A 15,057-nucleotide genomic window follows, 5' to 3' on the forward strand; every position below is an offset into this window, starting at 1 on the left:
ACTTTGAAATATCTAATACCAGTGTTTTACAACCGGTGGAATACCCCCGCATACACTTCAGGGGTATTTTTTAATATTTAGGGAAATCTGGCTTTAGGATAGTAAAGAAAGCTACACTTGGATGTGCAAAATTATTGATTTTTAATGGTGTGACTTTATAATAGGGAACTGGTCCTTTCTAAAGGGTCTTCCTATCAAGTTATTCCTAGTTAAAAATATGTTCAAATGCTATTCGAAATCTTCCCTTTTCGTACAAGTTTTTCCCTGATTTGTGTGAACTAATTTAGGAATTATCAAAGTGTTGTGGGGTGCGCGAAAGCCTTTCGACCAAATTGACCTAAGCGGGGAACAGCCATATGCTGAGCCATAGGATTGGTTCCATGAACTTTGGAAATTAGATAACATAACCTAGGTATAGCCTACGATAGGTGACTGCGTGTTATTTGCCGGCTGCATACGTTGAACTGGATTGGGACATAGCTGAGAACAACATCAACCTCTATCCATTCAACTTTTCCAGTGCAGCGTTTTATTGTCCTACACCAGTGGTTCTTAACCTTGCCCCCAGCGCCCCCAGGGGGCGCTGGAGATCTTGAAGGGGGGCGGAAACGCTCAGGGGGCGATACGGGGGGCGCTGGGCTCAGGGGGGCGGTATGGGGGGCGCTGGAGAAAAATGGCTTCGCAGTAGATGATGTGGTGATAGGACATATCCTTAATGAGTATTCAGAGCAAATTAACACCGAAAACTTCGTTACATATAGCCTTCAAAATACATATGGGTTTAATTGTCCATGGGCGCCTAAATGGCTGACACCGAATGTTCCTGTCTTGGCAATCTGAACCCCAGAAGACGAATTCCATCTGGTAGGGAAAAATTATATGTCAGTGAAGAAATACCAATCTGAAATCGTGTGCGTCTTTTAGTTTAGTACGATTGGGCGACAGGGATATTCCTGTTGGGCGATATCCCCGTTGAGCGATTCTATATTTTTTGATATCGCAGACAGGGGGTCACGAAATAACATCATGCAACGAAGTCATACCAACGGGTTCGCCCGCCCGAATATGTTTAATTATTAGTAACGGGCCCTACAGTTGCAAAGAAACCTCACAATGTTCGCTTTAAGTTTTGATGAGTCTGCGCACACTCAACAACTCACTGCGCTGACCCTTGGGCAACAGTGCGTAACGACTAAAAAAAGATAATAACTCCGGATTTGTTGTGCGCAACGTAGATTTTCTGTGCGCAGAGACAGTGTCTTCACTGCGCACGTACGCAGCTTAGAGGGAACATTGCACCTCACTCAGCTCTACCGGTAAATGTGTTTACGTGAGCAGAGAGAGGATAAAAATTGATCTCAAATTACATGCAATTCCCGATGATATTGACCAATTCAATCACTAATTAGTGAAATTTTTGCACTTCGTGCGAATAGGCGGGAATAGCTACCTCAGTAAATGCACACCCAATGTAGATACCTAATAGGCTATCAGCAAATAGCGGACAGCCTAATGGGGGTCTGGGAGTGAAGTCCCCCGGAAGTTTGGTGTATCACCCGATGGGGGCCCAGGACCAACGTTTTTTTTTTATGAGGGGGGGGGGGGGCTGACGAAGTGCTGTTACGGCCCTGGTAACGAATAATTGTACCTGCGGGTACGCCCGAATATGTTCAATTATTAATTACGTGCCCTTTATTTTCCTATAAAACAGCTCACTCAGTGCTACTGGTAAATCTGATTTCGTGGGCTGAGAGGCTAAAAAGTTAATAGCGACTTATATATGTAATTATCACCTATTCATTCATGCATTATGGAAAATTTTCGTACCTAAGGCGACCAGGCCACACAAACTTTGCTGACTATCAAGATCACGATATGGGGTTCGTGGGGGCGAAGCCCTCAGAAGTTCGGTTTATCACGCTATGGGTGCGCAAGGCAATCGTTTTTAGGGGGGTTAACGAAGTGCTGTTACGACCCTACCTCTTACTCATTGTCTTTATTACATTCCTTACAATATGAAGTTGGGGGGCGCTGGAGCTCGATAATTTTTGAAAGGGGGCGCTGGAAGAAAAAAGGTTAAGAACCACTGTCCTACACGGTTTACAAGAACCTATACATTCATATCCAGGATTCGAGGGTCAATTCTCTAAAATAAACACCGAATCCTTCGGCTCACCGTATGATTTCGATTCTGTTATGCACTACCCGAACAATGCTTTCACGAAAAATGGAGAAGATACCATTCAAGCCAAAAGTAACCCTTTCATGGAATTCGGCCAGGTAACCAACATGGCTTTACACAATACGTACCAATGGTTCTGAAATATTTGTAGCTTGCGTTGAAGTTTGACAACAGATTTTGCTGGCCGGTACAATTTAAAAATCTAAATCAGCCCAGAATGTATTACGGAAATAGAATGCAACTAACTATTTTCGTAACATTAGCTTAATGAGCAATTTGATGCTGTGTTTTAGATATTACACCTGGTATGTTTGGTTCTATTGTAGTTTCTGAATGGATAAGTCGACCAACTCAGTTTGACTTTTGTGTTCAGTTTGGAAGAGTTCTTGATTCTGTAATATTGCCGACAGTTGCTAAATTGCACTGTTGAAAGTCGTCAAATTTAGTTTGGAATGTCTTCTTTAGCTTTCACATGATGGTGGTGGCTACCAAGCCGTGTTAAACTTCTGAATACCTCTCTATCCATCCATCCATCTATAATATTGGATAAGTCGATAATATCTCACGTCAGAAAGCGTTATTTGTTAATACGTTATAAATTTCTAAATTTATTTTCAAATTTGGTTCTTCATTTCTTTCATTAATAGAAAAGCCTTGGGTTCGTACGGTTTGCAACTGACTATATAGTTGTGATCTATTTTCCCCAATGCTAGTAAATTTGACGCGGACCCGGTTGAGAATCACTAATTTATGCTATGCTTCCCGAACTGCAGATACGTCAAATCTGGTTTGTTCTTCAGAGAGTTAAATTTTCGACGGAAGATATCAAACAACTGCAAAGAATGTATCAATGCGACGGTCCTGTTACCACTACTACTTCAACGACCACCACTCCAACGACCGCCGCTCCAACGACCGCCGCTCCAACGACCGCCGCTCCAACGACCGCCACTCCAACGACCGCCACTCCAACGACCGCCACTCCAACGACCGCCACTCCAACGACCGCCACTCCTACGACCGCCACTCCAACGACCGCCACTCCAACGACCATCACTCCAACGACCACCACCAGTACACCTTGCACCGATAGACGTCGGCGCCGTCGCTGCAGGAAATTGAGGCGCAGGGGACATTGTAATCGAAAATCTGTGGAGAGAAAATGTGCAAAGACATGCGGACTATGTGAATGTGAGTTTGAAACAGTTTTCGATCCTCCGTTTAAATGTTTTCGTCATATGATCCGCGTGAGTATATATAAATATATACACCCAAATTTCCAAGATATCGCCAATATCTCCTAAACGGCTTTAGCCATAACTAAACTAATACATGCGATTGACGTAACTCTGGGAGCTATACAACCCGATTCCAGGAACATATCCACGGGAACCTGTTCTGGAAAAATCTTAGTTTCAAAAACTTTTGTACCCAACATTACATTATATCGCAATATCTCCTAAACGACCTTAGCCACAACTACAATACGCGCGTCAGATGTAGCTTTGGAAGCCTAAAAATGCACCGTGCAACAAGTCCGCAGATAAGGAATTATAATGTAGTCGAAAAACACTGTGAATACTACAAAACAGCATAAAAATACAATTCTTTCGTCTTTACTATTTCATTATGCAGTCGTGTGCCTAGCATTTCATGGCACTTTCATGCAGGTCTTAACGGTAGTCACGATAAAAATCACGATTTTTAGTAATAGCGAAGGTCTCTGGAATTTAGAGTGGCGTCGTATTTGGTGATGCGATCGTTGATATACGATGTTCTTTTGAATTCTCTGCTAGTTGCTGACGACTACCCCTGACGTGTGTCAGCCGAAAATATTCAGGCTCATTTCAATATGAATATCCTATTCAATTGTATGTTGAAGTTTTGTACCTCCAAGAAGTTGTGCACATTGAGCCTAACCTTCCTAATCGAAGGGGCGAGGAACATATCAGTAACGAAGTGAAGTCATGCCTATGTCGTAACGATAATGATGGAAATGTAATTACAAAATGGCGCCAATGAGTGTGATTGAAATGGATGAGAGCGTGTTTTTTCACATTCCTGACTTCGCCCCAGCAAATTGAGCCATATCGTAATGCTTCGTGTCGTAAATTTGGCTATTATGAAATGGTACAGTACTGATGCGATAGGCGATGGGTTTCTGACACTAAATGTTCTTTGAGCCTACACACATCTCCGTTGACCCGCAAGTTATAACGCAGGGCGCTTGTCTTACGGTGGTATTTAACTTGTGCAATCTGACTCCAGAAGGATACTTATGACAATTCGCTGCGTATAACTTCCTTTCGACGGACCAGCGTCCAGCGGCGTTGGCACGGTTTGTTGGCTGACACACAACCTCGCAGCGTCCGTATTGTACGCCCGTAATTGAACACACGGACAGAGTGATTTTGTTCTGTCTCCCAAAGACTTGCAGGTTGATTGAAATCTTGTAAACGTAACGCCTAACCGAATTGATAGACTTAAATGAATATATTTCACGTGCGCAACATACATAAATATATACGAATAACTTGCTCGCATTATACATAGGCTTAACATATTTTGGAAATCTAAAAAGAAGACACTTTTTCAGAAATTTGAGACTTGCAAAACCGGAGAGGAATTTTCAAAATTCGGTGAACTTTTTCCACTTTGAGATCGGTTGACTAAAAAAAAGGTCAACTTTCCCGCTCAGAGCCCAAAACACCGTTTCTTCCTCCACATTGTCGGGTGGTTGACTAAAAAAAAGGTCAACTTTCCCGCTCACAGCCCAAAACACCGTTTCTTCCTCCACATTGCCGGCTGGTTGACTAAGAAAAAAAGGTCATCTTTTCGCTCAGAGCTCAAAATACCGTTTGAGCGTCATTGCTGTGCTAATTTATGGCATATCACTCGCATTTTGCTTTAAACATGACCTCAATTTTCAAAACAGAGGACAGAATCTCAAAAAAGAGGACAAAAGGGCGTCCTCCGGAGACACTTTCAAAAAAGTCAAAAAAAGAGGGCAAATCCTCTTAAAAGAAGACGTATGGTAACCCTAATTATACAGAGATCATGTCATAGGCTACCACGTTTCCTGTAAAACATATCGAAATACTGCACGGGCTTCAATCTATATTATACCCGAAACATCATTACCAATATGTATGCTTCATTTCCTGATTCGTGTTTCAAGATATTCTACCAAGTTTGTTCTATCTGTTATCACCGAAATAAGTTATATATTGTTATGCAAGTTGTATTTATCAGTGTCGGTGTTTATACGTAGGATTTATGGGTATGGAGATACCAAAAACATAGAACTTAACTTACCTGTTCCTCATTCAGAAATCGGCGAAGATCACACGATCACATATCTACAAAGGAGGATGCGACATAACAGTAGAAATTTCGATTAAGTAAAAAAAAATCCGATTGAACCAAACAAGGATGCTATATTGAATCTATATTTAACCTATGTTGATTGCTGTGGACTCCGGGATCCTTACAATTGCTTTAGTACCATTTCATTATCGTGTAGCCGACTATTTCTTATATGTATATATACATTGAATATTAAGATTTTAGGTGAGTATTTGTGTACTACTTATTGTGACTTCATAACAGGAGATGTGAATAGCTCAACCATCGAATGTTAATATGGAATGACAACGACCGAATTTGCAGCTTAACGGAGGCAGTAGTCAGATATGTTTTACGACAACGACTGTAGGATTTCTGGCAATTCAAAAGTTATCTCCCAGAGTGCAGAATTTAAGGAATCTTGTCTTGATCGAAAACTACGGTTGCAGTCTTTTTGTATTAATAATTCTTATCAATACAAATGTATCATGCTATATGCCAACTACTTGAGTAATGTATAGCCGCTTCAAAGTTCTGGTTGAACACAGAAAAACGAATTTCGCGAGTTTCGGCAAGAGCAAACATGCCAAATCTTCCATGCTTCACCCAATCTAAGATGAATTGCGTTGTAGTTGTCAAGTATTGTTACAATTCTGTTTTACGGATGGCTGTTACTGACACACATGCATCCAGCCATTTTTTCGCTATTTCGTGATCGCAAAACATTTTTAAAGTGCAGGTTAAATACTGAAAAAACATTCAAGAGGCTAATGGCAGCAGCAGGCATGATATATCCTTGACAAACACGCGTCCGATAATGCAACATATTTACTATTATGAGGGTCATAGGCAGTTGCAAAATTATACCAATAGATGACTCTAATTCACAAGTATTCATTGCTCCCAAGATCTTGGAAACTGGTCAAGTCGAGCCATTTTCAAATCACTACCGAGTTAAGTCCGAGTCCAAGTCAGTAAGCAGACGGTCGATTCCGAGTCATGGTATTATGACTCGAGTCCGAGTCCAAGTCATTGTGTTGACAGCTCAGTTTCCAGTTAAAGTCTTGTTTAACCCTCTTTTTCCTTTGCTGTGGGAATTCCTTGCGAAGACAAAGAGACAGTACTAAATGTTTAGTTGACTGTATTTACTTATCGCAATATCGATTCGATTAGCAACTGTTATGTCGTGACGCAAAAGACCATAGTTGTTATATGCGTCACTAAAATTGCTTTTAAATATAATAATAATAATAATAATATTCACCCGATGGGAGTATTTGGTTGTATTAAGGATATTAATTATTAATTAAATAATTACTTTAAATTAACCTAACTTCTGAACTGACGCATCACTGCTGTGGATGCCTGCGAAACGATCTGGATATATCGCACCTGGACGTACCCGCCGTGGGACCAAGCGGATGACCCCAGAGGACTCGTCAACTCCGACCACACAGGAACACCAAAGAGAAGATATTTCTCAACATGGCGCCTGTGCAACACCGAACTGCGGCTCACAAAACAGCTCTGCTGCAAAAGAAAAAAAAGAAGAGACACAGATGGAGTAAAGAAGAGTATAAAGAAATAATGAGATGTTACTTCTTAGCCAAATTTGAAAACTCGGCAGGAGTAACCGAAGGAACTTTTCAAAAATGGAAAGAGAGAACGAACAACTCCCCAACCATGACTGCCAATACCCTGGCAACAATGAGACGTTGTGTAATGAAAAATAAAAAATTATCTGAACAAGAACTCGCAGAAATCGAGGCAGAAATGTGTAAAAAAACATAGAAAACTCTGAACTCGCAGAAATCGAGGGAGAAATGTGTAACAAAAACATAGAAAACTCTGAGGCAATGGAATTGCAATTCGGCCAAGATGACCTGAACCCACAACAATCACTTGATGACCCGAACATCGCAGAAGTAGAATTACAAAATACCACCGGGCACCCGAATGAATCAACAACACGTCAACACCTAACGATGGCGACATAGACACGGAATTAGAATTTGAGATCAAAAATCAAATCATCGACCGAATGAAATCCACATTGAATGTGAATGACAGAGTGCAGTTACCTGACTTACAAATTACAAAGAAACTGAAAACTGATATTGCAGTAGCGAACAAAATTTTGACAGAAACCATACTACCTGCAACTCTAAATGACAAACAAGAAAGACCACAATGTCCCTTGACAACAATCAACAACCTCTTTTACAGCACTGCGGCAGTTATCTCAGAAAGACACTGCAAAATACCAAGAACTGTCAACAAAAAAAGGGAAGCCATACGCCAGCTTGGCAACGCAGAATTGAAAACAAAATCGCAAAACTAAGGTGTGACGTTGCGATACTCTCAGAACTAAAAAAAGGAAATGTTTCCCGCAAAGTAAAAAATAAAGTAAAAAGAATAGAACTGGAGCACCAAACCAAACTGCAGTCAACAGAAAAAGTGACAATGTTGCAAGAAGAATTAAAAATGAGAATATGCGCCAAAGCACAACGATTGAAACGATATAAAAAACGAGAAACACAATATCGCCAAAATTTGTTATTTGCTCGCAAACCTGGACAACTTTTTCGAATGATGAAACAAAAGTCAAATCAAAAAATTACCAGCAGCAAAATACCAGCCACTGCAGATGTGGAATCATTTTGGAAGAAAATATGGGAAACCAAAAAATTGCACAACTCAAATGAAAATTGGATACAAGACCTCCACACTGACCATCTACAAACACCAGATCAACAATGGTCAGAAATCACAAAACAAGAAATCAAGGAGGCCCTAAAAAGTTCACTGAACTGGAAAGCAGCTGGTCCTGACCAGATCAAAAACTTTTGGCTAAAAAAACTAACTGCAACACATAATTACCTAGCGGTGACCTACAATGAGCTTTTATCCTCAACGAGCTCGCACGAGATCCCAGCCTGGTTTACACAAGGGATCACCTATCTTATTCCAAAAAATGAAAACACCAGGGACCCCAAGAACTACAGGCCAATAACATGCCTGACAACCATGTACAAAACACAGACCAAAATCCTCGCAAAACGAAGCTACAAACACCTAGAAAATCTTCTACCGCCTGAGCAGAAAGGATGCAAGGAAGGCGCCCTTGGCTGTAAGGACCACCTGCTCCTTGACAAAACCATTCTTGAAAAATGTAAGAGGAGACACACTAACCTCAGCAAGGCATGGATAGATTATAAAAAAGCTTTCGATTCAGTTCCTCACACGTGGATACTGAAAACAATGCGTATGTACAAAATGAATCCGATCATCATCAGATTTATTGAAAATTCAATGAAAAATTGGCATACAAAACTGTTGATCAAACATGACCAAGGTGAAACAGAAACCTGTACAATTCAGATATGCAATGGTATCTTCCAAGGCGACTCATTCACACCACTTCTATTCTGCCTCAGCTTAGCTCCACTCAGTGAGTTGCTGAGAAAAAATGAAACAGGATACGTGATGAAAAAAGCAGCGAATTCTGAAGGTCAAAAAATTCATCACCTTTTGTTCATGGATGATCTGAAACTGTATGCGAAATCCGATACGGACCTGAATTAGGCCTACCAAATGAAAATTGTTCATGAGTTTTCGGAAGATATGAAAATGAAATTTGGCTTGGATAAATGCTCAAAACTTACCATACGACGTGGATGAGCCACCAGCACTGGCGACATGAACTTCAAAATGGACGTAACCATAACAGAATTGAATGCCGAAGATCACTATAAATATCTAGGGATCTGTGAAAGCGACAACATTAAACATGCTGCAATGAAATCAAGTCTAAAAAAGAATACATCAGCAGGCTCAAGTCAATTCTCAAAACTGAAGTCAACTCCAAAAACAAAATCAATGCCATAAACAGTATTGCAGTGCCTGTCTTGAGATATAGCTTTGGTGTGGTGAACTGGCGCAAAGATGAAATTAAAAAATTGGACACAAAGACGAGAAAACTGATGACAATGCACCACATGCATCACCCAAAATCTGATACACAAAGACTGTACATCCCCTGAAAAAAAGGTGGTCGAATACTACAAGAAATTGAACAAACTTTCAAAACAGAAATCATCGGCTTGTCACAGTACATCAGCAACAGCGATAACATTTACTGCAAAATCATTGCACAGGAAGACAAACAGCGCAAAACAAAATCTCTGAGCTATCGTCACGACAAGTACGTCAGAGAAGTCAACATGGAAACAGCTAACCTGTACACTGAAGAAAACACTGTTGCTAAACCCACAGCAATAGCAAAAGCAGCACGAGTCCAATACAAAAATGCAACGCTCAAAATGAGAGAAACGATATGGGAGTCGATGCCTCTTCATGGACAGCACAAGAAGTCAACTTCACAGCCCCATGTAGACGAGCTTTCATGGACCTGGCTATCCAGTTCTGGCCTGAAACCGGCAAGCGAAGGATTCATTTTCGCAGCACAAGACCAATCGCTTCCTACAAAACACTATCGCAAAAGAATTCTGAAGCAAAACACGGACGGCAAATGCAGAATGTGCCACAACCAAAATGAAACCGTAGCACATCTCATGTCTGGCTGTGGTACACTTGCAGCTACCGAATACACATGGAGACACAATAGGATTGGTCACTACATTCATCTTGAATTGCGCAAACATTTTAACATCACCACTTCGACAAAAAATTGGTACGATTACAGCCCAGCACCAGTGACAGAAAACGAACAAGTAAAAATTCTGTGGGATGGACCAGTTATAGCTGACCGTGAAATCAGAAGCAACCGCCCGGATATAATCGTCAAACTAAAAAAGAAAAGAGAATGCTTATTCATTGAACTGGCTGTCCCAGCTGATCACAACCTACTGCAAAAAGAATCAGAAAAACACTCCAAAGACGCAGACCTCAAAATGGAATGTGAGAAAATATGGCGATGCAAAATAAATATTGTACCGATAGTCATTGGCGCTACAGGGGTCGTGAGCAAAAAACTCATGAGACATATCCAACAAATTCCGGGTAACGTTCGATTCGATATGATCCAAAAGATCACATTATTGGGCACTGTGCACATTCTTCGGAAGGCCTTGAATGCACCACTGGACTAAAATTACACTTGTGAATCACAGCATAATTTCTGTAATTTCGATTTTTCATCTTCAATCATCTCTACCTCTGCTCTGTAACCATTGTCAATTCTTCATCTGCTGCAATTCTGTAATCTGACTTCTCCGTGTATTGCATAGGAATAACAATTTGAATGTATTACTGAAATTTTAAAAATTTACTCCAATCTCGCCATTTTCCTTCGGGGGCAGGTTGCTCCCCGGATTATGTGTGTATCTACCAGTTTTACTGTGAATAAAGTATATTAACCCTCTTTTTATAACTCTGCTTGATGATGTCGAATGGTTCGAATTTAAAATATACTAATTTTCCTCACTTTTAGCTGTTTTTCGTCGCATTTTCAAGTATCAGTACTAATAGTCAAAATCGTAATAGTGTGGTTACTTTACTATTCTTCGAAATTAAATTGAAATGTCAAACTTGGCCGTCTGAGTCTCGAGTCATATGACTTGGTTCGAGCCTTGCTCATCCGTTTTAGATGACGTAGCTTTTTACTGTTCCTGTGCGTGATATATGTCGATTATATTGACACCAATAAATCTCACGTGGTCGTGGGTACAGCCCTTCATATTGATATGAAAGAAAACATTACTGTACTCCGCAAAAAAGATGCCTATGACCTATGACCTATGTAATGAGGCAATATACCCGGTATTATGATTTTCTTAATGTTTAATGCTATAGATAACTTTGTTTGTTTTGTTAGAATATTACAAACACAAGAGCTTAGTGGCTAAGAAGTGGCGGCCCCGTACGCATAATCGACACATGGCGTGAGTCATCATCCGCAAACCTCACGCCCAAACCGCACATACGTCTGAATTCATTTCTACAAAAATATATATGACAAACACGTCATTCAGGGTTCTTTCGAAAGATGATATAGTTCTGACGTAAGTGAACCGACCACCGTAACATTACGTCAAGGTCAAATGAATAACAGTTTTCGCCTTTCTTGATGAGAAATCGAGAAAACTTGCATTGGCGTAGCCAGGAGTTGCCAAAGGAGTCATGGTCCCTCCGAAATTTTTCGCGAATTCATATAAGGTGGAGTATTTTTGAGCATTCGTATTAAGCTAAAAAATTTCTTCGCGCCTTGCGCGATAGATAATTTCTGTAGTCATTTGATTGTTGAGTGATCGTCTCTCGATGAATCAAAAGAAATAAACAGGCCTAAATAAAAATACCATAGATATGCAGAATTGAATCTAACTGTATGCTTAGCCTACGTGCCGCTTGCGGTTGCGGAACTATTAGGCACCAGCTTACCGGCGTCAAAAAGACACTTAATGCGGATAGTTTTTAGCCAACGTGAAGATCGCCGACAATGGACGATGATCGCGCGGGACGACCCCTGTCTTTGCAACCTGTATCTCACCGTACGATTGTGACGAGCAGAGGCCATAAATATTGCACCCAGTGAATAAATTCAAATTGGGAATCGTGCGAATACCACTAAAGACATTTGTCTTTTAATTGCTTGTGGCACGTAAGAGCGATCTTTCAAGTGACAACGACTTTCTCCAGAAGTCACGAAATAACAGCATGCTTCAACTGAATGAGCAATTGGCCTGCCGACACTCCTACTCCAGAAATTCGTGAATAGTGTTATCGTGTGATATGAGCATATAGCTCAATATGAACAATTGCGTGTCTTCTAAATCTTTGAATACACCGTTTTTTCAGCTCTACTGATAAGTCTTGTAATGATGACGTATATATGCAGGACCGTAACAGAGTCGCACTGCAAACCCACCGATTGGGGATCGAGCTCGAATGGGGACCCAAAATTATTTCGTAGAATCATTAAACCTGAAATTATTCTTCGCGCGTGGCGCAATTTAATGTCGCCCTACATGTCTTGATTTTCATAGGAGTAGGCTACCTCTTAACACCAGAAAAAAATTCTTTTAATATATAGAAATTGTCATTTTGACACCCCATATTCAATTGTTAGTTGTTTATATACGCGCCTAAATGGTCGGCACCCAATAGCCCTGTCTTGACAAACTGAGAAGGTGCCACACCACGTGATGAAGTGTCAACTTGTTCAGTTTGGTATATTTGAGCTCTACCAATATCTCTTAGTCATATAGAAGCTGGGAGGTCACGAAGAAAGAACATGCAACAGGATAATTAATAACAAGGCCTAACCCCTCGTAGATGGATGAATAATTATTTGATTAATTGTATATCAGGTGGGCAATTATATGATATGGGATTATGAATATTACTGACAAAATTCAGGCATGAATTAGGAAATTTCTTCGCGCTTCTTGCCAATATGTATAGGCATGGTGTACAGTGCACGGTGTGATTACATGACAATGAAGTCGGACTTCCGAGTATCCGCGACACGGAGCGGTTTAGGGGACGAAGCCCCCTGGAGCTCGGTTGATCGCGTAATTGGGTGCCCAAGACCAGCGCAAGTAAAAATATTATTGACTACTTCGTTGCGCCGAAAACAGACCATTTTTACATAAACTTGAGACCTTGGTAGCTTCCACACTCTATTTAACGTCCACACTCCACATGTATGAAAATAACTTTATTAGTTACGCCATCTTTCGGAACTCTGCTCCTTCATCAGGTGATTAGGTGACTTTCGCTTTAACACCTGATAAAGGAGCAGAGTTCCGAAAGCTCGTGTAACTAATAAAGTTATAACCATACAAGTGGACGTTAAATAGGGTCTGGAAGCTACCAAGGTCTTACGTCTAGTATGACCAAATTCAACCAATTACTTAGCAAAATTCTCGCGCTCCGCGCGGAAGTACATACACAATGATTTGTCATTCCATTATGTCTGTGCATGGGTGAAAGATCGCCTTACAATTGTATTAATATCCCAATAAGGGCCCAAGACCATGGATTTTTACTATTTCTCATGTCTTAAAAAGAGAAAGGGCGTCTTTTACCTCATCAAATTTTCGCCCCCCTAAATTTTTGGCTACGCCCTTGAACACTCGGCGTTATTACACTATGATCTACCGTCATTGCGATCGTCGAATTAGCTCAGCACGTGTCGCATTGAAACGCGGTTTCTGACAATGCCTTAGTCAGTTCAAGCCTCGTGGTTCGGATTTTATGAACATTTTAGTGTACCCACTGAAATTTTTGCATAGAGGCCTACCGTTTAAAGAAGGTAGACGAGTTATTACAAATTCTGGGATATTTATGAAGAATGTCGCCACCACATGTTAGTCATGGCCAATCTGTGCCTCACCTCTCCTTTCGGTCTCTATTTTTGAACAATAAATATGCAAATCCCTTGATCTTGTCTGTTAAAATATATCAAAATTAGTCATTTTTAAGCACCGACAAAAATAACCATAATCAATATTCCTTTCTTCATCCTGGCAACAGGACCGGACCGCACGTCACACGGACTGCGGCATGTTAGTACGCGGCTGGGAACGAAGATTGGAGTATCAATTTTAATTATCCAAGTTGAGTAGTCGAAATCAAATTCTAAACACAAAATTTCCCTCAATGTGGTGCAAAAGTGGCAATGATTCTTCCGTGGTCGCATAAAAGGTACAAATTTGATCTTTCCACAGCATCCATACTGCGATGGCATCATAATGACTTGTGCTCGAGCTTAATCGAAGCTTGCTACTCGATCAGATTAAAATGTCTCTATGACATAGTTATTCGATTTGGCCCGGTCCTACTTATTACATGATTTGGCTTCAGCTCGCTACATGGGACTTTTATGTATTTTAGTTTCGGTGACGTAGTGGCTCGTAGTTGGAAAGATACCGATTACTGATGACACATCATTGCGACGTAGAATTCGTCGCAAGACGCCGGCATACACCGCAATACAAACTAGATACCATATTGTGACACCACATTGATTCGCTGCTATTTTAAGAGGCGCAGTCTACACGACGATTTCCATCGATGCAGAGTTTACCGCGAAATCTAAAACTTCAATTTTGACATGCTAACTGCCCATCGTCTTGCTGCTACGTAGACGGCGTATGTGCTTATACGTTTCTGTAAGTAGGTTAATCTGGTATATCGTAGGCTATGTTGTACTACTTAATTTGTGATTCAATCTTGCTTGTGAGATCTTGACCAGACAGATCACTCAGTACAGAAACATTTCGTAAATGGTCGCAGTAAAAGCGTTAACGTGAGTCTATAGCAGTGGTTCCCAAACTTTTTCGGTATGAGGGCCAAATTTTGAATTTCAGAGTATGGTCGGGGCCGCACGAACACTACGGCTATGAAACGGACCCAAACATTCATCATGGCTATTTCGAAGTAGTTTCATTGTCCTGGCGAGATTTCAAAACTGTACACTGTTTACCGCTACTTATGTGCTGCATTGGGTGTCCGTTGAGTGAATGAGCTTTTCTCGCCTAAACGCACTAAGCGCGAGAAATTTCTTC

General features: G+C 40.8%; 1 protein-coding gene and 2 long non-coding RNA genes across 3 annotated transcripts in view; 2 read left to right on the forward strand and 1 right to left on the reverse strand.

Moving 5' to 3' along the window:
* Window positions 1-6,112, forward strand: part of LOC145445416 (uncharacterized) — a 45,908-nt gene extending 39,796 nt beyond the window's left edge. Inside the window, exons 11-13 of the mRNA XM_080323609.1 lie at window positions 2,129-2,280; window positions 2,983-3,373; window positions 5,513-6,112. Coding sequence (XP_080179735.1) covers window positions 2,129-2,280; window positions 2,983-3,373; window positions 5,513-5,514 — 545 coding nt within the window. The 3' untranslated portion in view covers window positions 5,515-6,112. The remainder of the gene's footprint in view (window positions 1-2,128; window positions 2,281-2,982; window positions 3,374-5,512) is intronic.
* Window positions 6,113-6,802: 690 nt separating this feature from the next.
* LOC145444506 (uncharacterized) overlaps window positions 6,803-15,057 on the forward strand; it is a 174,189-nt gene continuing 165,934 nt past the window's right edge. The window contains exon 1 of the long non-coding RNA XR_013916697.1: window positions 6,803-6,817. This is a non-coding gene — a long non-coding RNA (uncharacterized LOC145444506). The remainder of the gene's footprint in view (window positions 6,818-15,057) is intronic.
* LOC145444512 (uncharacterized) lies at window positions 8,798-9,105 on the reverse strand. The gene is made up of 2 exons (XR_013916705.1): window positions 9,056-9,105; window positions 8,798-8,986 (listed from the first exon to the last, which is right to left on the reverse strand). It is a non-coding gene; the product is annotated as an uncharacterized LOC145444512 (long non-coding RNA).

The sequence above is a fragment of the Botryllus schlosseri genome, chromosome 8 (assembly GCF_051294905.1).
Source record: "Botryllus schlosseri isolate E-star chromosome 8, Bs_hap1, whole genome shotgun sequence".
Taxonomy (NCBI): domain Eukaryota; kingdom Metazoa; phylum Chordata; class Ascidiacea; order Stolidobranchia; family Styelidae; genus Botryllus; species Botryllus schlosseri.